At 35.5% G+C, this 24023-nt stretch overlaps 1 protein-coding gene across 7 annotated transcripts in view; it reads left to right on the plus strand.

Moving 5' to 3' along the window:
• CDH8 (cadherin 8) overlaps nt 1–16520 on the plus strand; it is a 132103-nt gene extending 115583 nt beyond the window's left edge. For all 7 annotated transcript variants that reach the window (XM_054199059.1, XM_054199061.1, XM_054199060.1 and 4 more), the window contains 2 exons: nt 14598–14849; nt 15980–16520. In XM_054199059.1, the coding sequence (XP_054055034.1) occupies nt 14598–14849; nt 15980–16473 (746 nt within the window). In that variant the 3' untranslated portion in view covers nt 16474–16520. The remainder of the gene's footprint in view (nt 1–14597; nt 14850–15979) is intronic.
• The last annotated feature ends 7503 nt before the right edge of the window (nt 16521–24023 follow it).

A 24023-nucleotide genomic window follows, 5' to 3' on the forward strand; every position in this document is an offset into this window, starting at 1 on the left:
ATTTGTGCTGCTAGCAACATAATGTTGCCAAGGCGTCAATTATGTTTCATTTTATAAATCAAACTAATTAAGAACCAGATGCAATCTGAGTGAAAAAGATCTGAGGTCAGTATTGTGCACCATATGTACGACAGTGCTTACTCATGATGAGGAGATGGATTGGACAGCTGTGAATTTTCCTGCTGTAGGACTTTCATCATGCTCAGATAGTGTAACATACTTATCTTTTTCCACTTTATTTCTTTAATTTCATAATAAAACTAAAGAAAAAAGGAGCAACACTGCCATGACTTTAAAAGACTAAGTAAGGGATAAAAGGTTATGACAACAAAACAGAAGAGGAAAAGAATTTGTTCAGCAAATTAGCATGAAAATAAATTTATTTTAGTAATAATATGGAATGTGGATGAAAGAAATAACAGAGATAAGAACAAATTGAATCTTCAGTGTGACTTCATTTCAGACACATAATGGGGAAAATAAACATTAAATCAGGGTCTCAAAACTGAACTGCTTAGCAGACAGAAAGGCGTTGTTCTTAATGAGTAAAAAACTTCTCAACTAAGTGCTATAAGGACAACAGTAAGATCCGCAGTAGCGTCTCTCTGGAATTTGTCTTCCAATTAAACATTGCTCCAGTAGCCCTTTAATTTTCAAAGGTTCCCCAGGTGCTTTAAAAACCATAACTCCTTGAATGTCAACAGCACCCATGATAATTATATTCTAGGACTTTAAAATTATTTCATAGTAGTATTTATAACTAAGTGAATATAGAATATTTGGATATAAGTTTCCAGATTTTTAATCAACAATCTTCTGAAAATATGTTAAGAGATTTCTGTCAAAGTACCAGTTCTGTTTTCATGGGTGAATCTAATTCCTCCAGGTTTTCTGCAAGAAACAGTTCCTGTAGTGGAAGTGTTCATGGCCAATGCACTGACTATGTTTGATTTCTTCTAAGTGGGTTTAATTAAATTAATTAAAGTAGGAGGAATGATGTCTTAGAGCTGAAGGTTCTGGTAGGGCCTCTACCTCTTCATCACCTCAATATATTACCCAACGGAGACATATTGCATCTTAAGAAGTCCCCCTCTTTTCACCTCATTGGTAGGTTTTGGTTTGTTTCAAATATTTGGATTTTCTCTCTAAGAACCTAATGGGTAATTATGGCACAGGACAGTTTTTCTTCCTTTTTTTGCATCTTGTGAATTTATTGGTTGCTGTCATTATGGAATGTTTCTTTGGTTTATTGCTTTCTAAGTACAATCTTTTGAGGGGGAATAACAATTAATTTATTAGTTGCTCTAATTGTACTTTTGTCAATTAATGAGAAATTAGATGGGAGTCCCATTTTAAAGTTTCATTTGTAAAGATTAAAAGAACCCCAACGCTTCTACTAGAGGAAGAATCTGAACAGGCTAAAAATGAAAACAATATAAGCAGGAATCATCACATATTAGCTGTTAAATTTTCCTTTGATTAGTAAAAAATCTCCTTTTGTCATTATAACAGATATAAAGTATACAGACTATTTGTACATGGTTCCTCCATTAAAATAGACCGTATTAATTTTTCACACTTAGCCTCAAGGCTCGTCTGATAAACTATTGCACAACTAACATTATAATGTGAATTAAAAAGACAAATACCATGTTCCAATTTGCATCTTGTTTTGAACCAATTACACAAGTGGTGTATGGGAAGGAAGTAATTATTTTTGGTATCTCAGTCATTCTTCCTACAATGTGACCATTACATTGATTATTATGTGAGCTCTGTGTCTATACATTCTCCTGAAGCTGTCTGGTGTGGTCACATTTATTCCGTACCCTTTCATTTCCTCCTTACTCCTTTTAAGAAGATGACTGTTCAAGAATGGGCTGTATTTCCCTGGCAAGAGCAAAATGAAGGAAATCTGAAATTTTTAATCATTTTGACCAGAACTTCTCACATCATGCTTTAAAGAATAGGGGAGACCAAGCTTTTATTCTGTTGGTTGGGGGTTTTTTTGTACCACTTATGGTATTTTCCCATCAACTTCTGATTTTGTAATTTGTATGGGTGGCCTTGTTGTAAAATAAATCACTTTGTTGGTCTTCGTTTAATTCTGTCTAATTAGGATGTATTCTGTTTGGCAAGCATCCACTAATTAGGGATATATTTATGTAATTATTAGTACTTTATATAATAAATATGCCTAGAAAGCAATCCATTCAGAGGCCTAAAAGTGGTAGAGTACATGATTTTACTGAACCCAAAGATCTTATATATTGAGCCAAATGTACAAAATAAATGAAACGCGTAAGTTGACCTGTCTAGTGTGGGGAAAGAGTTTGCATATCCTCAAATGATAGGATGTGCATACTTGGTAATCAGTGCTGATTATAGAGGGAGTGAAGATGGCCCCCTGTTTGAAGTGAGATAATAAGCCAGCTTGTTAGGGAGAGATAAATAGAAGAACTTCAAGAAAAGGACCAGATGTCTGCTTGATGGTGTTGAAGAGGGAGAGCTAGTGGGGTCCTTCGAAGGTACCATGGATGGATGTGGAGTAGATTGCGGTGAATCAGCAGAGTCGTGGTAGCTGTCTGCCCATATTAAGATATGTTGATGAAAGTACTCCGTTGTATTCTGTAGAACGTTGGACTCTCTTGAATATGAACACTGACTTTTTTTCTTCTCTTTAATTTTTAGAATGTAATAAATGACATAAGTTTCAAATTGCTCTCATAAAAACACACAGAAGTTTTTAGGGTTGTTTGTGTTTTATTAGGAAACTTTGATTCAGTCTAACCTAAAATTAAAGCTAAAATCTAGGTTATAGGAAATATTAAGAAATAAGATTAAAATGTTTCATGTAGCCTTTTTGAACTTGTCGCTTAACTCTGTCATGTCACTTTCTATAATGTTTTCATCCATTATATATGACCCTTCTGTAAATTATACAGTGTTCACCCCACTGAAGATTAAGACCTTGTGAACTAAAAGCATGTCGTGGTTTAACCCCAGCCAGCAGCCAGGACCATACAGCCGCTCGCGCCTTCTCCCCCTTCCCCCAAGAAGGGCAGGGAGAAGAGGGAGAAAAGGAGGGAAAAGGAAAGGAAAAAAAATCAACCCAGCCTCATGGGCTGAGATAAAGACAGTTTAATAGAACAATAATAGAAAAAGGAGAATAACAATAATAATAATAATGGTAAAAGAATATACAAGACAAGGTAAAGTAATACAACACAAGTTGATTAATTGGTTGCCCAGCTCATCCCAAGCAGTGATTACAGATCCTTCCCCCACCAAGCCAACCCCCATTTATATACCAAGCATGACGTCTGTGGTATAGAGTATTACATTAGCCATTCAGTTGTTCTGTCTCTGCTCCTTCTCAGCTTCTATGGGAAGCTGAAAAAAGTCTTTGAATAGTATAAACATCACCTAGCGACAACTACACCAATATGTATTATGGACATTGCTTTCATACCAAATCTGAAAACACAGCAACCAGTAGAAGGAAAATTAACTCTATCCCAGCTGAAAATCGGACAGAGCACTCTACAGGAGTACTGGGTTTTTTTGGTTAAAGAACTGTTCTGGGGTTCAGAATAGTTTTGTATAGCTTGGTTACAGGTTTCCTGTATGATTTTGGACAAGTCATTTAATTGCTGTGCCTGTCATTGTGCCGTGCATACACTGCAGATGTTCTTTTAAAACATTCATCTGATACTCACATTTGACATTAATGGTACCTATTAGCAGCTCCCTATAGATTAGTAAAGACTGAGATTTTCAAGAGTACATTACAGTGTCTCTTTGGATTCTTCTGAAACTCCCAGTTAGAAAAAAAGTAGAAGTTATTCTGTAGCTCAGGGAAGGAAGTGGTGGAGCCCACTCTAATGACAGCTGTAGCTAAAGCATTGTTGTATCTTTGATACAACCTGGAATACTAAGTATAGAGGAAGGTAGTTTAGACTCAATTCTACACCGTACGTCTCCTTCTATATCATCTTTATCTATCCCACAACATTACAACTTCTGTCTCTACTACTATTTTTTATTTCGAAATTAGAAAAATATTTTTTATAACAAATTGACTTTCCCTTATTTTGTGCTTGTCGTCTGTTAACATGCAAGACCAAAAGATGTATTTGCTAAAAACTTTATAGAATTCTAATGCAGTCTGTCTAGCAGAACTACTTGCTTCAAAACTTTGTATAAAGAACTTAGCTTTTTCTAGACTAAAATTGTTTTTCTTAATCTTTTTTCTTTTCTTTTTCCCAGTGAGGAAACATGTATCTTTCTCAAAGTGTTTGTTTCTGGACTCTTTTTTGACTATTTAGGTATTCTTTCATGATCTTGAGGGTTTTCTTGGTATATTAAGATTCATTCTCCTTTTCCAGTAGAATTGCCTAGTCTCCTGTAATACTTTTACTTGATCCTGCTTCAGATTTTTTTGCAGCTTCTGCCTATACGCTTAATTTGTACTTTGTCAGACTCTTCATTGTGAATTAGAAGACAACAGGGACAATTTCACTGTGATATGCAAGTTTTTCTCTTAGTATAGCTGTGCATTCTGTATTTGTACCTTACAACTTCTCCACTTCATATGAAGAGAATGAATGAATAAGGCATCTTCTGTTTTGTCACGCACGTATTTCACTTGTGACTAACAAATGTTTTACTATGTGCAGAATCTCCATCCTTGGAGATATTCCAAAGCTGCCTGGACATGGTCCTGGGCTCTCTAGGTAGCTGTGCTTGAGCAGGGGAGTAGACCAGATGACCTCCAGATGTTCCTTCCAACCTCAACATTCTGTGATTCTATGAAAATTCTAAAACATCTTATGAACTGATTCTATAGTTTGCAAGATATTTACTAATCTAAGCATTGACCTTGTAATATCTCTACAGCAGTGAGGCAGACTTCAAATGTCAACATCTTTCCCTGGGTACTGCTTCTTTCCAAGCTATGTGTTGTGTCACAGAGCATATATAGCAAAGTTAGGGTCTTGCAGTATGTCCCAGTCTTGAAATTTAAATGGATATGCACGTGTGTTCCTGTAGACCTGCTTTGACTCTTAGTAACCTGACTGTGTATGCTAGTTTGGAACTTCTGGCTATGCCAAGTTTTCTCTATGTAATGTTTCCGTGGTGTGCAGAAATATTCCCAAGAGTATCTGGGAAAACTTTATATAATCTATTCCACTCTATAGACAGGTAATTGTTTTTTTTTCACTTACTGAAATTCCTTCTCTGGATGCATTTTGCTGTTCCCTGCATTTCAAATGACCATTAGTCTTCACCATAGGAGAGACATCTTCATTGAGAGGTGTGCATATAATAAGACATTATGTGTATACTTTGGGTGTAAGACAGAGGCATAAATTACTGCCATTAATGGCCTGATGATAACAAATTGTTATTGTTATACGTAATCTGCATATAAGAACGTCTTCAAAAAGTCATTATCATGCTGCCTGTGTGCCCAGGGGCAATCTTATACCATAGCATTTCAGTCTTTCAAATTACAAAAAGCTAATATAACTCTTGATGACATTTACAAAAATGTATAATGGCACTCCTTTCAGTTCTCTCACAGAAATTATTCTCAGTGAAGTTAAAGGGAATTCTGCATATATAAGAACAGCAGGATCCATCACTTTTTAAAATCAAAGCCTCATTTTTTTCTTAAGTGGCACCAGCTCAAGAAAATGTTAAGTCAAATTTTTTTTTAATTTATTTTCTGACTTAAAATGCCTCAGCCAATGTACATTGTACTTAACTTTCAATGCTCTTTGGCAGACACTACACATTCTGAATTTCTTCTCGTAGTAAGTTGCTATGTCAGAGTTATAAACCCCTGAAAACTGGCATTTTCTAATAGAAGTGCTGACAAGAACCTTTATTACACCAGTACAAATAGGTGGCATTCAAATAAACACTGGTTGGTTGTTTTGGTAGTCTGGCAGTTGATTTCTGACACTGTTGCTTTCTGCCACTCTATTTCAAAGTGAACATTATTAAAAAAAATAGCAGTTATTAGAAATACACTGGCATGGCTTGAATTTGGCTCTCTAGCTGTTGTAACAAAACTTCAATATGGTTGATATGTCTGATTCCAGATTCAGTTTTAAAGGACTGTTATATGATCTACTGGTAAATAGCTTTAAATTCTTAGCGCATGTGTGTATATGTTCCATATGGTATTGGAACAGAAAAGACAATTATCATGGCGTGGTGAATTGGATGTTAAGTTGCTGAGTGTGAAACTCATTTAAATGCCAAGAACACATCACATTTTAAAACTAAAATGTTCCTGCTTAAGTCTGTTTTTTCTTACTATGGTATTCATAGTTTACATTCGAGAAAGAAAGATTCACTTCAAACATCTGTGATTGTCTTCATAGTTGTGAAGACTCTGAACTTTTCCAGACCCTAGAAGTAAGCCACTGAAGTGAGAACTGGAGGATGTTTGTGAAGTGAGGAGGGTGAATAACATAGCACGGAATTCTTGGAACTCTTCCATCACCTAACAAAAGTACTATAAAATTCATTGAATCTGCTTGAGATTTAGCTTTACACATAAGAGAACCCCAAATCAATGTAATGCGTAAAACTGTAAATCTCACAGTAACCTAAGGGGTTTAGGTACCCATCTTTCATCAGTTTCACCTTCTAGACTGCACGAGTAAGTACGCATTCATAGAAAGAATAAGAATCCATTATCCATAAAGAGAAATACAGATGGCAAAGCCTTGGATGTTTCAGCTTTTTATTTATCTTTGCAGCATTTTCTTGGAATCTGGTAACATTATAATGGAAATATCTTGGTTCAAATGCAAAATATAGCCATTATATTATCAAAGTATTATAAAACACAGTATTACTTTCTGAAACTTTTTGGTTAAAATAACAAGATAATAGAATTAACTAGAATATGTAGATTTCAAAAATGATCCATCAGTCTATGCAAATTGCTGTGTTAATAATGTATTTTTAATGCTAAGCACATTTGACAGCCATTTCATCTCTCCTTCTAAACTAGAGCTTGGCAACCTGCATTAATTCTTACACTTTACAGATGTAACATTCAATGCACATGCCATGTAGTGATGTGATCCGAATAAAGTAAAGCATGTCAAAGCAATGTGATTATTAGTAAACAAGTTTGTGGCTGGCTTGTTGAATACAGAAGAGAAAAATGAGAGGCAAGAGCCAGTGCTGTTTTAGCATATCTTACATCTTCACTGGCCTGAATTTACTTGAGATTATGGGAATGTCAATCATAACCGGCACCATGGGATTCAAGAGAGATAAACGGGCATAACATCACAGCGGGTGAGATTAAAATCAGGTATGTTGGGTACAGTTCAGACAACTGTGGTAACAGCATAGCTTAAACAGATCCAGAGCCCAAAGTTTCCTGGTTTGACTTGCAGAAATTATCTGTAAATTAAAAAGAGAGAGGTAGTATGTCCTAATTATTTCTCTACCCTGTTAACAATAAAACTACTGTTATTTCAGACTCAATACATCCTTCTACGTTATTATTTCTTCAGCAGGGATTTTCTATCCTTCCTTCAATGGGTTAAAACCCCAAGGTACAAAAGATAAGAGTTGCTGCTAGACTGTAAGTGACCATATAGCTATGTTTGATTATAGCTCTGCTGGACTAAAGGTCAAAGGAAAGTTTTAGAATACTTAAGAGACAATTATCTAAAGTTCAGATTTTTCCAAAGGAATAGAACTAGAAATTACACAGACTATTATCTAAAGTTCACGTTTTTCAAAGGAAAAAGGTAGGAGGAAATGCTTATTCCATCACTTTGTTGTTAATTCGTGTGTTTTTATTCTGTCAAGAATGTATTTACTACAAGTTTGGTATCACAGTAGTATTAACATGATTATTCCCATTTCCAAGAAGTTTTACATATGAGAATGATGTATTCTTTTACATTATTACTTTGCTCATGATTCAAAATTCCCAGCAGCACTTTTTATTTCTGCAAAGGAATACAAGACTTGGAAACATGTTTAGTTTTTTTATTGATTAGCTGATTCAGCAGTTCAATTCTGGCATAAGCTATTATTATTTAGTCCGACTGTTAAAGAAAAAAATAATCAAAGATACAAAATATGTGACATTTTCCAGTTCTTCTCCTCATCAGTACATTTTTGCCCATGAAATATATTCTTCGTATGTTCTTTTTGGTGTTTTAAGGGATTCCAGAAAATCCAAGTCTCTAGAAAAACAAAAATTCATTCAAGTGTTTGCTAATGTGTCACAGGAATGTTTTGTGAATTGCCATTATATATGGCAGTATGGCATGTGACTTACTATGGTGCAGGAGAGACAGTTTGATCAGTCAGCTGAATTTTTATAGCGCAAAAACTTTTTTCTTTTGAACCTGATGTCTGCTATCAAATTTGATAGCAGTCATCAATCTGCTTTTTTGAAGACATCACAAATTTTTGACATTCATGAAAAGCAGGTCAGTTTGAAATACCTGTGAATGCTTCAGTGCCCATATGGTTTGGCTATCATAAATCAGACAAAATATACTATAAAAATGGTCTCTCTCTATTTTCGTATTATAAGCCTTCTACTTGAATAGAACATTCATGTCTTTACCATACAGATTAGGCAAAGGGTCATCTTTCTTGTAAACTGCGGTTCCACAGGATTTTGTTTGAGACATTCATTCATCAAGGACGATCTGGTACATGTGTAAAATATTACACATGACACAGTTCCATATATATCTATATATTTATATATATATATTAACATATATACATATATGAATTCACATAAAAATGTATTTGGTGTGCATCCAGCACAGAGCTGGATCAGCGCATCACAAAGAGCTGAAATGCTATCTTAGCATTCTCTTGAATGTTCCCTTCTAGTGCATTTGCAGATGACTGCAAAGTACTATATAACTAACATTTCTTATAATGTCTTACGTTTTGTTTTTTCTGCCTGTACTTTGGTAGTTTCCACTGAAACCTTGATGATAATAACTTAATTACTCAGTTATTTAAAGTTTTTATGTGAGAATAGATGCCATTTATGAACTAAGAAAGGAAATGAATAAGCTGTCCTTGTCTTTTCATTATCAAAAAAAGCAGGGAGTATCACAATAAGGATATTCTTGCTGCTCTTCTATTTGTGTCAAAGGACTCTCTATCACAGATAATCTGTTTAAGGCTAAAAAGTGTACACAAAAAGATAGCTCTAATAAACATGAAGAAATATATATTTCTGTTATTCTAGTGTTTCCAGCTGTAAAGTTTCCAATTAAAATTCTTCCTTCACATAAGTAACATATCCAGCATAGATAACAATTTCTACCACAAAGTCTTTAATACCATTAATGATTTGATCTTTCTAAGAACATTATAAAAGGGATAGAAAAAGAAATACAGAAAAAGAGCTATGTAGGTGTAAGGTTACACAGCAGGGAAGTTCACTGATCTCAAAATATCAGAGACCGTGAGGGAATTAAAGAATTCCAATAGTATGTGCTGAGAAAATGACACTTGGATGTAAACTTACTGCTTCTGATTTTTACTTTTGTTCCGGCATTTTATTGTTTGACTTAAAATTGCAACATGCATTCTTGTACAAAGTGGAAGATGACGTTGATTCCTGTCTGCTGATTTCACATCCAGATTGATGTTGATGGCCATTAAAGTCACTCATGTCCAGCAAATCCAAAAGTAGCTTTGTATTAAAATTACTACATTTACTTTTTCTCAAAATCTTTTATCCAAGAGTCTGAAACAAGATGAGGGGGTCTTGGGAAAAGTTGGGAATCTGCAGGAAGCCCTTAGCCCTGTGGTAACCATGTCCTCAGTTGTGGTTATTCAAACTACTTTTGTCTTGTAAAGACCTTCTGCATTGTCATTCCTTGTTCCAGCTGTGAGGAAGATATTCCCATAACAGTCTTTTTTATGGTTGTTTTGCAAATCTGCTTGTAAACTTCAGAAACTGAGAGTCATGTGGTGATCTGAATGACTGGTTTGGTCTTATGTTTAAAAATAGGTAAAAATGAACTCCATATCTACATTGTAATTACGTATTCCTGTGGCTGTGTTACTCTGACTTTACACTGATGCAAAAATTTGTGATGAGTTAACATAATTAATAAGATCACTTATTTTATACTGTTCCTTAAGCCTGCAGGACAGAATATAGCTCCTAGTCCATCCCGTGTAGTTGGTACATCATCAGTGAAATGGTTTTTAATAGGGTTCTGGCATTTCAATGAATTTCAATCCCTTCCTCACACAGAAGGGTACAGAATTCAGGGAGGCTCATTTTGATTGAGCGTGCCAGAGGATCTCCTGAATATATCTCACTGGAGGTAAAGATTTAATGTCCCTCTTTGCCTGTGGCATGTTACCTCAGAGCTTTATTAACAGAGAGGGTTGGGTTTTTTTCTGCATTTAATTTTCCTTGTTTTGCTAAAAGTAACATGAATAAATAAATAACCTGAACAGCGCTATAATGGAGGATCAGTGGGTTAATTGGAAAGATGAGTGGAAAGTGATTGTCCCGTCTCCTGCTGAGCACCTGCTGCCAAGTTAATTCATGCAGCCGTGCTGGAGGTTGTTCCTGGAGGAGATTCCTGCTGTTTTGTCAGCTACCGGTAAAGAGAATGTCCACAGAGAGGAGAAAGCAATGAGATAAACAGACTTTATTGCTAATCAGCTGCTAAGATTTATTTCCAAGTTGTCGGAACCAACTAAAACATCAGTTAGGGAGTCATTGTTCTTCACTCAAGAGTCACATCTCCAGCAATACCAAGGTGTATTTATTTTAGGACATAGCAAAGAAGGGAAAGGAATTCCCAGGGCAAAACTGAGTACTTGCCATCCATTGGCAAAACCATTCGGCCACTTCACTTTGCTTTTCCTGTTGACTACTTTGATTGCCAGTTTCTTCTCAGGCACGACAAATTCAACTTTAGTCTAACACAGCAGTTTTTAACAAAAAAACAACCCTGTGTAAAAAAGGAAAGGTTATTCTCTTCTCTCCTTGTCTTGCATTTCTTACATAGTACTAATTATTCAGCCATTTCAATTCCTTTTACACTTAAATAGTTCAGCTGAATGTCCCACATACATTGCTTATCTTTTACCTTATCTCATTTCTTTTGAACTTGAATTAATAACCATTACTGGTTTCTTACACTCACAGTAGCTTCACTGATTGGCAGAAACGGGCACTTTATTTTCTCCATCCCTCCTTCCTCTTGTTTTTTTCTGCCCTCTTCCATTTGTCTCTTTATAGTACTCTTCCTTTTTTACTTTGTTTTACTTTCTGATTCTGGTTTATTAGAATTTTCTGAACTAGGCAGAGTAGCAGTGTGTCAGAAAGATGGAAGGGATACGAAGCTGTCACCAACAAGAGCAGCTTCTTTTCTTCATTTCTTCCTAAAGCAGGCGCCTTACCTCTTTTGCATTTCTGTAAAGGGCAGGGATGCTAGGGCTCAGCATATCAGTCCCTCCTCCAGCTTGGACAGAGGACTGTACCAGGCTTATAGGAAGGAACAGGCTGTATCAGTACAGATTTCTAGAGCACAAGAAGTCACTATGTAATACTATAACTGTAGAAGTCTCTGGAGTTCTGAATAACTGATTACAGATGTGACGCTTCTGAGTGGGATTTGCCTCAAAGACAGAAAGAGCTGGAAATTGAGCCCCGCATATATTTTCTCCTTTGAAAGGTTAAAGCAAAGGGATTAAGGATGCAATTTATGCTGAGATATTTTTAATTTTGCAGGAGAAAGTCAAATGTACATAAAAATTTGTTTTTCAGTATTTGAAAATGGCGTGGTGCGGAGGAGGAAAAGAATGCTATCAGATAAAAAAAAGTACCTTTTACATGTTACAATAGGTGTGGTAGTCACTCTTACTTTGGTAAAGCTATACACACCAACATCCAGGAAAACTAGGTACAATATTATTTTACTCACATAATATTTCCCTTTGTTCCTTGCAGTTCAGCTAGAGAGCAAGTGTGAAGTGGTTTAACTTGTACACGTGTGGGTTTAAATCTCTTACACATTCAACCAAGGAGGAGGAGTGCAGTTTTTGCTTAATTCTAAAGGTGTGCTAATTGTTGATTTAAAACATACTTGACTTTTCCACTGCATCATAGTGGCACATCTAACACTGGGTATCATCAAGGAGTTTGGTCCTATTTGAGTTGTCAGAATTCTTAAGAGCTTATATCTGAAATTTATCTTCAGTAAACACATATGCTTCCTTTAATTTTAAAAAGGGCACAAGGAAGGACTAGACTATTTATTTAGCTCCAGGGTGCCATCAGTTTTGATGTGACTGTTTCCAACTTGAATAGATAAAAACTCAGGATTCCTGGAACGAAAAATCATTAGGAATCCTTTTTGTTCTTCAAAGATATTATCAAGTGACCATATTTATGCTGCTTTATAAAGTAATTAATTTTGGGGTTGATCTTCATGTGTTACATACTCGAAATGCTTTGAAAAATGCTGAAATGATTACATAAACTGCAATATAAATTATAGTAAGAACATGTCTAGGCTGCAGAAGTGTGATTGGTAGGTGATTCCACCACGGAAGGGATACAGTAAGACTGCAAAATCAAAGACCCTGAACTTCAGGAAGAGAGGTTCAGTTTCTTAGTCACTGAATGGGAAAAGCTGCGTTTGTGCTCTTGTAGGAGACAATTACCCCATGTGCTTAAATATAAAATAATCTTTCTTCATCTGTTGTTTTATGGCAGGAATGAATTAACTATAGGAGTTTATCTACTGATTGATATCTTGATATAGGTTCAGTACATCATAAAGTTTAGTGATATTTCATTCTGTAATCATTATACTCTGTAACTACCTTTATTCCATATCAGTATGGCTCCTTACTACGAAGGACTTCAATAATAAAATACTGTGTTTTAAATTTTTTTTTTTTGGATGTGAAAAATGCCTTTACAGTATTCACTTCATTAACGTTTTCCTCTTTGTCCTTCCCTGCAACTTTCTCTGGCTTTTGTACTTCATAGACTGCCAGCTATTTTGAACATATACGTGTCTTTTATGTCGGGGCAGTGATACATGCTGCACAAATACCATGAGCCACCAGAAATGTTCCTGGTGATCACAGTTAGTACAAATTAAACATTTCTAAACTGTTTCATGCTTTTGATTGAGCACCTGACCGATACCAAAATCAAAGTAGATACAAAGCTTTCTTACAGTCAATACATGTATATGCGTATACATGTTGTCATGCACTCGGATACCTTTTTTTGAATTAAACTCAATAATTGGGTCTTTATCGTATCTAAAATATCAGGAGGCTTACTTTTGTTCACAATACTTGAGGAAAATTAACTTTGTTAGCACAGGAGAAGAGAGATTAATGAAAGGAGCTACAGTCTCCTTCTCTGGAATCTGATGTGCAGCTTTATTTTTAATTTGTCATTGGATTCTTCAGTAACACACACATTCCTATTCTGTGTGTGCCAGAATCTTTTTATTAACTTTTGGTGTTATTTTTGATGAAAGAACACAAACCCAAACTAGTACCAAGTCAATATGCACTCTGTTAGTATATAACTTATAATACTGAATTAATCTTTTTTTATTCCACAGAATAAAGCAGTTAAAAGCTATAGTGAATATTTAAGTATGTAAATAAATTAAAGTGTTCTGCAGATTTCACTAACCATTGTTTATACCTGAGCATTCTGGCACATAGAAGATCATTGATATTTGACAGTCATACGATGTTAGATGGCTAAAAGCTATAATTTTTGCAACAATACACAATAGAATTTATATGATTACTCTAAGTAAACAGGGCAACTATAAGAGGTTTAACTGTGTAATGTTATGTCTGGGTAGAGATCATGTAGTCATATGCCTCTATATGTTTCTGAAGTTAAGTATCTGCATCTGTGTGCAGAGGTAAGAATGTCCTAGACTCATTTTCACTGGCTGCCTTCATAGGAGACACATTCTGTTTTGTTTGTTCTGTTTCCATCATTGAGGCCAAATAAACATTTAGAATGCTGAAAATTAGGCCTACAAATTTTAATACATTCAGCTTTTCCTTTCTTTGTCTTCATATTGCTCACTAATAAAAAAAAAGAACCTTTTATAGCTGGCAAAATATTGTGCAATTTGTGCTTATAATGCATGGAACATTTGTTTTAATTGATGAACGTGCTTTATTAAGTTTGGGTTACTTTAACATTAATTTCATTTCTCTCTTTGTTGTACTGGTTGAATTTTTATGACTGTGTGACTTGAAAAACAGTAATGAATCATGACGGGAAGGCAACTATAGGGATGTATGCAGAGAAGAAAGCGAGGGGTTGCCATTATGATCATACCACGTAACACGAGAAAATGCGTACATTGCACCCCTTCAACTGGGGCATGGGCAGCCAGTCAGAAAGGGGAAGGATTTTTGTGTCACATGCACCTGCCATTTTAGTATAATAAAGTATGTATGTGTTTGTATAGAGGCTTTTTGAACACATTAAGAAAAAGCTATGGTTTTAGCAGTTATTCTATGTGGTGAAACAATGCACATTTTCCCTTTTTCAGATAATACTCTCAGCATATTGGCAAAGCATAGTGGATTCAGCCGGCAGAAGCAAGAAGTATATCTACTGCCAATCGTAATAAGCGATAGTGGGAATCCTCCCATGAGCAGCACTAGCACTCTCACTATTCGAGTCTGTGGTTGCAGCAGTGATGGTATTGTCCAGTCCTGTAACGTTGAAGCATACGTACTTCCCATTGGACTCAGTATGGGGGCCCTAATTGCAATATTAGCGTGCATCATTTTGCTGCTAGGTATGTATTCATTTCACAGCCTGGTGTTCAAAATTCTTCTGATTTCCTGTGTGGCTGTAAGTAAGCAAGGAAGTCACATAGAAGGACATAAAATCGAACAGAATGTAATCTGCATTACTGTTAGGACTGCATCCCTGCTGTACTAAGAACAAAATCATATAAAGCAAAGTCCCAATCCTGAGTAGTCTTATACACAAGGTACATAGTAAACAGGTATGGAATATAAAACAGGAAATCAAATCAGGTATGTTAAGCAACAAGGTGAACACAGTATATACTGCGCGTGATGGAAAATGGATTTGTTATATCTTGTAAGACTTGTATGAGTTTGCTCTGGATTGTAATGGCATAAGAGACATTACAGTTTTACAAGATAAGAAGCACTGTATATTTTAATAAAACATACAAAATTTGTATACGACATCAAGCAAGTAGGGGAGAGAACAATGAAGGAAGAGGCCTATTTCTGCACTTTGCAGCTTCACTTTGTAACTGAGATTTACATCAGTAACTGAGATTTCAGCATTAAGCTGCAAAAACAACAGCGTAACCAATTTAGAGCTTCTTATGCATCTGTCCATGATTCTAAAACTGACGTATCTAAGCTCTTTCTTTCTCCCTTACTGTCTCGTTCTCTTTTCAGTTATATTGTGTGAGCCTGTTGCAAAACGTGAAAAAAAAGAAACCAATTTCCTTCTGTCACCAAGGCTATGTTTTCAGAAAAAACATCCTCTGATTTTGGAGAACTCCATCCATAATGTAGATCATTATAGACTATGTTCAATGAATCACAATAGCTTGACTTCACCTAGGTTTGTAACTTTTCCAAAGGGAAAAGTTGTCTAAATTTGAGGCTTAAAAATGGAAGTACGTGAAATCTTATTGCTGATATAAAATTGAATTTCCGATGTAAATATGAGCTGATAATAGAAAACTAGAGGACTAACAAGAGCTTCTAATCAAATTTGCATCACTTGATTCGGCTTGAAGTTGTAGGTCTTTCAGGTTCTCACTACCCTTATTACTCTTATTTTCACAAAAAGCAACTAACACCTTCCACAACTGTGCTTAACATGTAGTGCTTTGATTGGAAAATTTCACCTAATCAGCCTGTGATGCTTTCTTTGCAGTCATTGTGGTGCTGTTTGTAACACTAAGAAGACACAAGAATGAGCCTCTAATCATCAAAGATGATGAAGATGTGAGGGAAAATATTATTCGCTATGATGATGAAGGAGGTGGAGAAGAAGACACAGAAGCTTTTGACATTGCAACTTTGCAAAATCCAGATGGAATTAATGGATTTTTGCCTCGTAAGGATATTAAGCCTGATCTTCAATTTATGCCCAGGCAGGGTCTTGCACCTGTTCCTAATGGTGTTGATGTTGATGAATTTATTAATGTAAGGCTTCATGAAGCCGATAATGATCCCACGGCTCCACCATATGACTCTATCCAGATTTATGGCTATGAAGGAAGAGGGTCAGCGGCTGGTTCCCTTAGCTCATTGGAGTCCTCTACATCAGACTCAGATCAGAATTTTGACTACCTCAGTGAATGGGGTCCTCGCTTTAAAAGACTTGGAGAACTTTACTCAGTTGGAGAAAGTGACAAAGAAACTTGACAGTGGATTACAAACTTTTTCACTGTTGACTTAATGATCATGTAATATTCTAGGGCCACTGCTGTTAGTTAAAACTAATGTGGCTTTTTGTTTTAGAGGCAAGTTTAGCGCCAGTCATCTATAAAATCAACTACATTGTAATGTTGAACCAAAAAAAAAAAAAAGTATATGTTAGGAGGTTAAGTCTTGTGGAGTGTGAAGTAAAGTATGTGGAGTGTCTAGAAGTCTTTGGATATTTGATATTCACTTGACCACTCTGAAGATGGAGATTTGGATCTTTGATTATCTTCAGTGAGTGAAAAGAATAAAAAGAAATTGGTGCTTTCTTAGAAAATGGACTTGCAGGGATTTTGCTGTTGAACAGTAGCTCCTGCCAGTATGTGTAAAGCTAATGGTTTGTTTCTGCATTGCCAACAAAGATCCCACCACAGAAATGTTAAAAGCAATATCTTGGTCTTCTTAGCAATGCTGAATAGAAATAGCATTGTAAATTCCTACTGGCTTCTACTGTGCAGTGACCATACGTTGTACATACAGTAATTGTTGGCCACGTAACCACAGACTGAATATCATCCTTAAATATTGTGTCAAGCCTTAAAATATTCACATGTTCTTAATCCATTCCAGTGATGGGTAATAAATCCTACTAATGTGCAGAGATTCAGAGGCAGGGCTACAAAACCTTGCTTTACAAAAAGGATCTTTTTGTAGAAGAAGGATCAATCCTGTGCTTCGTCTTCTGAAAGGAAAGAAAAAACTGTGAAAGGGGGATGGACTTACATATATGAAAGAATGGCTGATTTTATTGCTAAAGATCGAATTTATTTGTTTAATCTTTGAAATAAATATTTTATTGATGTCCATTACTGCTTTTATTTATTAAGACTGATAATCTATAGAGTAAGATTATGAAGAAAACTAAATTATATCCGTTAGATTTTTTTCTATATATAATGAATGTTTAATACATGTACATTTTGAAAAGAAAAATGACAAATTGTTGCAGATTAAAGCAGTAACCTATCCATTTGCAGTAGCTGAATTTTAAGAGAATGCTGGCAAGAATAAAACTTTCCCAGAGAAAACTTTTGACAGTTTTATATCTTCTTCATAAATCTAGTACCTGGTGTTTTTAATACAAGCACAAACAGCTGGAAGTAAACTGGTTCATGTGAATATTTAAACTATAGACTTTTAGAAATCCACACATAACACAGTACAGTAAAAAACATGCTTATAGTTCTCCACTGTATTAGAGCAGGAACCAGTGTGTACATAATTTTACTGCTTATGTTATTAGCGTTTCTTTTCTATAATACTCATAGTGATGCACCAGGGCTCTTGCACACAGAGAAAGAACAACACTAGAAGCTGCAAGCATACTCAATTTGTAATGCAAACTTGCCATTTAGAAGTAGCAATTGTATAATAAAACTACGTATTACATGCAAATCATTTTAATTTTCTACTTTGTTTTGAAGCTATATTATTGTTTGTTTATTTACTCCATGTATTGTATTCAGAGAAACTCCTGTATTGTTTCCTACTTTGTGAAATATATTTTTATAAATACTTTTCTTGTTATTGCTTTTCTTTCAGTTTTACCTGTACACTGCAGAAAGGAATCTGCCTGAATAACTTCATAGTTTGTTGAGGAATGTAGTTCCTTCAAAATCATTTATTTATTAGTTGAATGCAGTCAAAATATAAAAGGATAATTCTTGAAGCATTTTTTGATAGCGTTTGCAGAATTAGATATGCAGCAGCCTGTGACCACAGCAGTTATGTGTGTCTAATTCACTGCGCCATGCTGAAAAATAACCTCACACTTTTTTTGTTGAAGTATTGCTAGAAAAAACAATCCCCTCTCTTTAAGCTCCTCAGTAATGTTTGTTCTACAAACAAAAATGTCTTAATACATCACCCCCAATTTTGCTTGTATTTCAAAATGGAAACATTTACTTTGCTTTAGCTGTGGCATGGCTGGTTTTAATGACTGTAGTTTGTGGACAACTAATATGGTAAGACCACTTCTATATGTATTATAAAAATTTTATTGAAATTAATGAAGTATCCAGTTCATTTAAGTTACACTGCATTAAAAAAAATGCCTCTGAATAACTTTATCTAGTAATTTTGGTGATACTATAAACTAAACAGTGAAGTTATCTTAAGATAGAAAAGAAGCAGTCATCAAGATTCAATGAAATCAAACATATTTATGTAACAGTCTGTAGTGACAGTGAAACACATTCTTACTAATCACTTGCACCAAGTGCCAGGGTGTTCTGAATTGCCATGCCAAATCTAATAGTAGCGTAAATGCAAAAGTCTGATTCGAAACTTAGACTGAGCCAATTTCTAGTCTACATCCCACTCCTGGGAGCAAAGGAAGGTGCTGTGAGATATGGATCACATTATTGTCTATAGTCACATAAGCGTTTAGGGCAAGTAGCTCTGACTATGAGTTATAGTTTGTACTGTAGAGGTTTGCAAAGCTCTTTTGTAGGAAAACTCACAAATGGATAACCTTCTGATTGCCTTTTTGATTGAAAGTTCCATCTGAGACCACGACAGCGCATTCAGTAATAAGATTTCCAGGAAAAAAAATCCCATCACTGGCACTGTAGGAGAGGCAAAGCATGACAGAAATCTCATCATTGTCAGTCAAAAAGAGCTGGTAGCTACTACTGCTGGGCATAGCTGTAAATTGTGCATTTATACAGGTTTTAAACATGAATATCTACAATGCAAAGGGGAGAAAAAAAATAATGAATTTGTGATCTGTCAATAGCAATGTGCTATTTCTTGAAGTCATTGCTGCTCCACCAAAGGGAAATGATTCATTCTACAAAGTTATTCTGTGTAATTTGAATATAAAATTTCTACCAATACATGTTAGAGGGTTAAATGTTGATCATTCAGTTTTCCAGGACTTGCTCCTTTTTTTGACAATGAAATTAACTCAGTATAAAATTGTTCTGGATAACAACGGTATTTAGGGGGATTAGAATCATATCGTTCTACATTTCACATCTAGATTTAGACATATTAGCGACATTCTTTTTAAGCATGTAAAAATGGTAATTCATCTTTTTCAACAACATTTAATTAGCAATTGACTCATTGTAAGTGACAAGGAAAATGCATTAAATTAGAATTATTAATACTGATAAATTTGAGAATTAAATTCTCAAAATCTTTTACAAGTGCCAAGCGCCTTAGAGTCCCATTGATTCTGGCTTGCCTTCACCTAGCTATGTCTCATACTCATTTGTCAGAACTGCTAAAGTAAATCATCCCACACATAAAAGCTGGAATTCTAATTTTTTGGCCTGGATGTCATCCAGTCACAAAATTCAGCTCACACATTTAAATATGCAAGTAATGTGAAGTGAATGTGTGTACATGTTTACTAATTATAACTCAGATGACTAAAGGTCTTCAACATGTTCTGTCCTTGACAGTAGCTGAAAGCATATGCTATTTGTGTGCTATGACCTGGAAATCAAATCATGGAAAGCTCATTTTCACCTGATATCATTTGTACCTTTTTGTCTATGATGAATTTGAAATAACTGTGAAATATACTGGAGAAAAAATGGCTGAAGATTTTCATTTAAATCAGCAGTTGCTGATCACAGGAGAAACATTTAACACTATGGCAACTCCAAATACCATCAACTATGTTGCAGCGCAGCAGTAACAATTCTCAATCTGGCAAACAGACAGAATATCTGCAAAATAGTATGTCTGAAATAACTTTATTTGTACAGCTCTGCTAGGGATGGCTCGGCTGATTTTAATACACAGAGAAAAATAATTGATTATACTATATCCATACAGTTACATGTACATGTGGCAATTTTTTTTAACAGCCTGCATGGTCATTGAATCCTAGAAATGGGACACATATTCACAAGTATTTCTGATCAAAAGAAGTGAAAAGCACTTACGCAAAAAAAAATACTTTTCAGATTTGGAAATTTTTTAGCAGTGGCAGGATGTCCTAGCAAATTAAAGCTTAGTAAAAGGGAAAAAAAAAAGTGGGAGTATTCACCATTATTAGAGTTTGCTTTCACAATGGATCAGGTGTCATTAGCAGCAGAGAGAAATAGAGAGCATTGACGGAGTGAGCGAGCGGTGGAAGCGTTCTGTAGTCTATCGCTCAGATAAGTTGGACTTGTATTATTTCTACATTTGTACACTATTTGTGCAAGATAATATTCTGGCTTTGCAGAAGGTGGAAACCAATTTAACTTGCTGTATAATTCACTGTGATGGGTTTTGTAATCACACTGCAAAATGAGTCTAGCTGCTGTATTATACAATACTGATACTGGCTTATGTGCTGCAGAACTAGTCCCTCTCCAAGTAATGTCATAGTATTCTAAATGAGAAAATATAAAAGCCCTGACAATGCTTTTTGTGCAACTGCAACTAAGACATCTTCCAAAACAGCTAATAAAAGCAAGCTGAAACACAGAGTTTCTGGCAGAGCCTTGTAAATGTGCTCATTAGCATTGCAGCACAACTACTCCTTATTTTTCTCCTCCCCACCACCCCCCCTTGCAAAAATTAAACCAGCGAAATGATCAAAATGAAAATTTCAGCCTTCTCTTCAGAGGGATATATAGTAATTTACAAAATTCTCTTTCTTCTCATTCCACTATTTCAGATGCTGGCTTAAATGAAGCCTGTATGATGATAACAGGCAGACAGAGGGGATGAGTAGAGGCTACCTGTTTCATTACATGAACGGAGGAAGCGTTTATGGTCTGAGGACAGCAGTACCCTCTCCTCAATTCTCGTAAAAACAAAAATGTTGCAGATGTTCCCCTAGCGCATTCTCATCACCCCACATATAATCCAGGGAAAGATCCTCCTCAATCTATACAAAATCGAACTGTTCTTTCTTCTATGCATCCCCAACGAACTACTTAAAGCCTGATACCGGCATCTCAAATTCTTATTCATCAAACGAACGCAGGCCATCTATTCTGTGGTAGATACCTATATACAGACTCACTCCATGGTGCTTATGAACACATAGATTTGTTTCTTTACTGATGTGGAAAGGTTCTGATTTGTGAAGTTTGGAATAACCAGCCAGTAAGATGGAAGGCACACAGCATGGATTACTGATGGTTAAAAAAAAAATGGGTATTTATAGAATGGGTCCTGAGTTTGTACCTTACTTGGATTTTCATGTTGTCTAGGTCTAACCTTTGTTTTTTACCTTCAAAATATTTTTTTAACAGAAAAAAGTCAATTCCCTGCTCTTCATAACAACTTGGTTTTTGAATTATAAATCAGGTCTTATGTTTGGGGGGAAGGTGTAGGGGGTCTTTTTGTCATTTCTTTCTTTGTCAATGGAACTTTCACTGATGGCAACATTGACACAGTTCATTCTGCTAAATTTCACAAGCTGACAGTTTTAACAATTAATATGAAAATAAAAAATGTACATTCTTAAAAACTGAACTATGATTTATGTAATTGGAAGCAATGCACAACCAGTTGAATCACCTTTAAAATAAACTCCAACAGTCCCACATTCCCAGACACAGATGTGATCACTTTTGGAGTCATTGGCAAATCCACTGGCATACCTGTATTCACATGCAGTTGGTATGAGTTTTACATGCAAGGGAATACCTCAGTCTCTTTAGATACTGTTGAAGGTTAAGTTTCCTATATTTTATCAAAAAAAGTATGTAATGACTTAAACCTATGAACAAGGAAAGAATAGTTTTTTTATGCTCAAAAACACATGCACAAATAGAACCCAGAGCTGAATTCAAAGTCCTGGTCCAGTATCTCACCTGTGAGATACAGGCAAGTGGAGAGCTGATTAGAGGTAAGTAACAGATTATTTCGGCAATAGATATGACCTCCCTCCTTCACACAACCAAGGGGTCTTGTTGCACCTATCAAGCACATGGGTATTTCACAGGTTACCCGAGGCAGGGGGTTATCCCAGCCTCCTGCCAGGTAAGTTCCATGGCAAAGTGGGGAAGGTGGCCAAGAGCCTGTCATCTACAGAACGGTAGATGTAGCTTTATAGTCTTTGTATTGCAAGAGCTTTTACAGTCTTCCAGTCAGCACTGGCTTCTTTTCAATTTCTGCAGGTTCAGGTCTTAACTGTTTCAAGCCGTAGCAACCCAGTATAACCTGTTATACCAAATAAAGGCAGGGTATTGTTAGGTAAAATGTCATTGCAACACTGAGCAGGAGATACAATTAATCCTTGCAGAAAAAGGTCAAGTATGAATCATCAAATGCTGCAGGGTTTTAATGGATATTTTCCAACCCTCTTATTTCACAAGAAACAGCAGCCATTTATTTTATTGTATATAATACTTCTTCCTTAAATAAAAGTAACAGCTGATGATAAAGGGGCTTTATTTAAACTGTCATAATGTCTGCTGGTTCTTTTTTATAATTTAGAAAACAAACAGGAAATTTTCAGCCCATGATTGCATAGACTCAGCCTAATATATGACCAGAGCAGAAGACTACATTACCCTCTTCTTTCTGTCCCATCCTCATGAATCCTTTTGGCTTGTTTAATTAATTAATTAATTAAATTTAGCATTGTGTCTGGTCTTGTCCCTGTGGCAGCTTGTTTGAGAGCTTTTTGACTCAAGAAAGAACGCTTTCCTTTCAGGTAGTGTGCTAATGTCAGCTTAGAGAAGAAAAGTATTATCTTATGAACCTGTGATTGCCTTAATAACTGCTTTTCAAGTTTTTCCACAGTTTCTGTTGCCAAATATATTTTATCATTTAAAGATGCATAAAAGAATTAGGTGATTGAGGTTTTTGCAACCTTAATGTGACACAAACAGAATTTATTAATTTTGAGAATCTACTTATCATGATGGTCAAATGAGTACACAATGATGGGAAAGTTTTGTTGTCACAAACCAACTTCTAGTTGAGAATAGAAACAAAAAAGAAAGACATTTAAAATTAAAAAAATAAATCCAGATATCTGTTCCTAAATTTTCGAAGTGATTCAGTCCAGCTTTAATTTTCATTTCCCACATATGGATTCTAATAATCCCCAAAGGTACTTAAAGGTACTTGCACTGAAATCAACATCTGCCAGCTAGCTTTGCATGACAAAGGGGGCTGGATTTAGCCCCAGGAAATGCTACTCTGAATGTTTACGTTGTTTACAGTACATGGATAAAATCCTTATTCTCCACTCAGGAATTGATATAATGTGTTTTTTTGATAGAAAGTTACATTTTCCATTGAAAACTCTGTCTCCACTGCTGAACATTCTTGGGTTCTTCCTACATCATTCAAGCCTGATTGTAAGTACCAATATACACGGAACTTTGGCAAACTGAAATCTATTGTTTGTCCTTATGAAAAACTGAGCAGTAGCTATAACATTTTATTTCAGTAATATTTTCAGTGCTTTGTGGACTATTTTGTGGAAACAAATACATATGCTGACAGTCATAGAAAAATTATTTCTATTAAGAGAAGACACATTATTGCTGCAAGTGGTCCTTTCATGTGGATCATGAAAATTGATG

Source organism: Rissa tridactyla, chromosome 4 (assembly GCF_028500815.1).
Source record: "Rissa tridactyla isolate bRisTri1 chromosome 4, bRisTri1.patW.cur.20221130, whole genome shotgun sequence".
Lineage (NCBI taxonomy): Eukaryota > Metazoa > Chordata > Aves > Charadriiformes > Laridae > Rissa > Rissa tridactyla.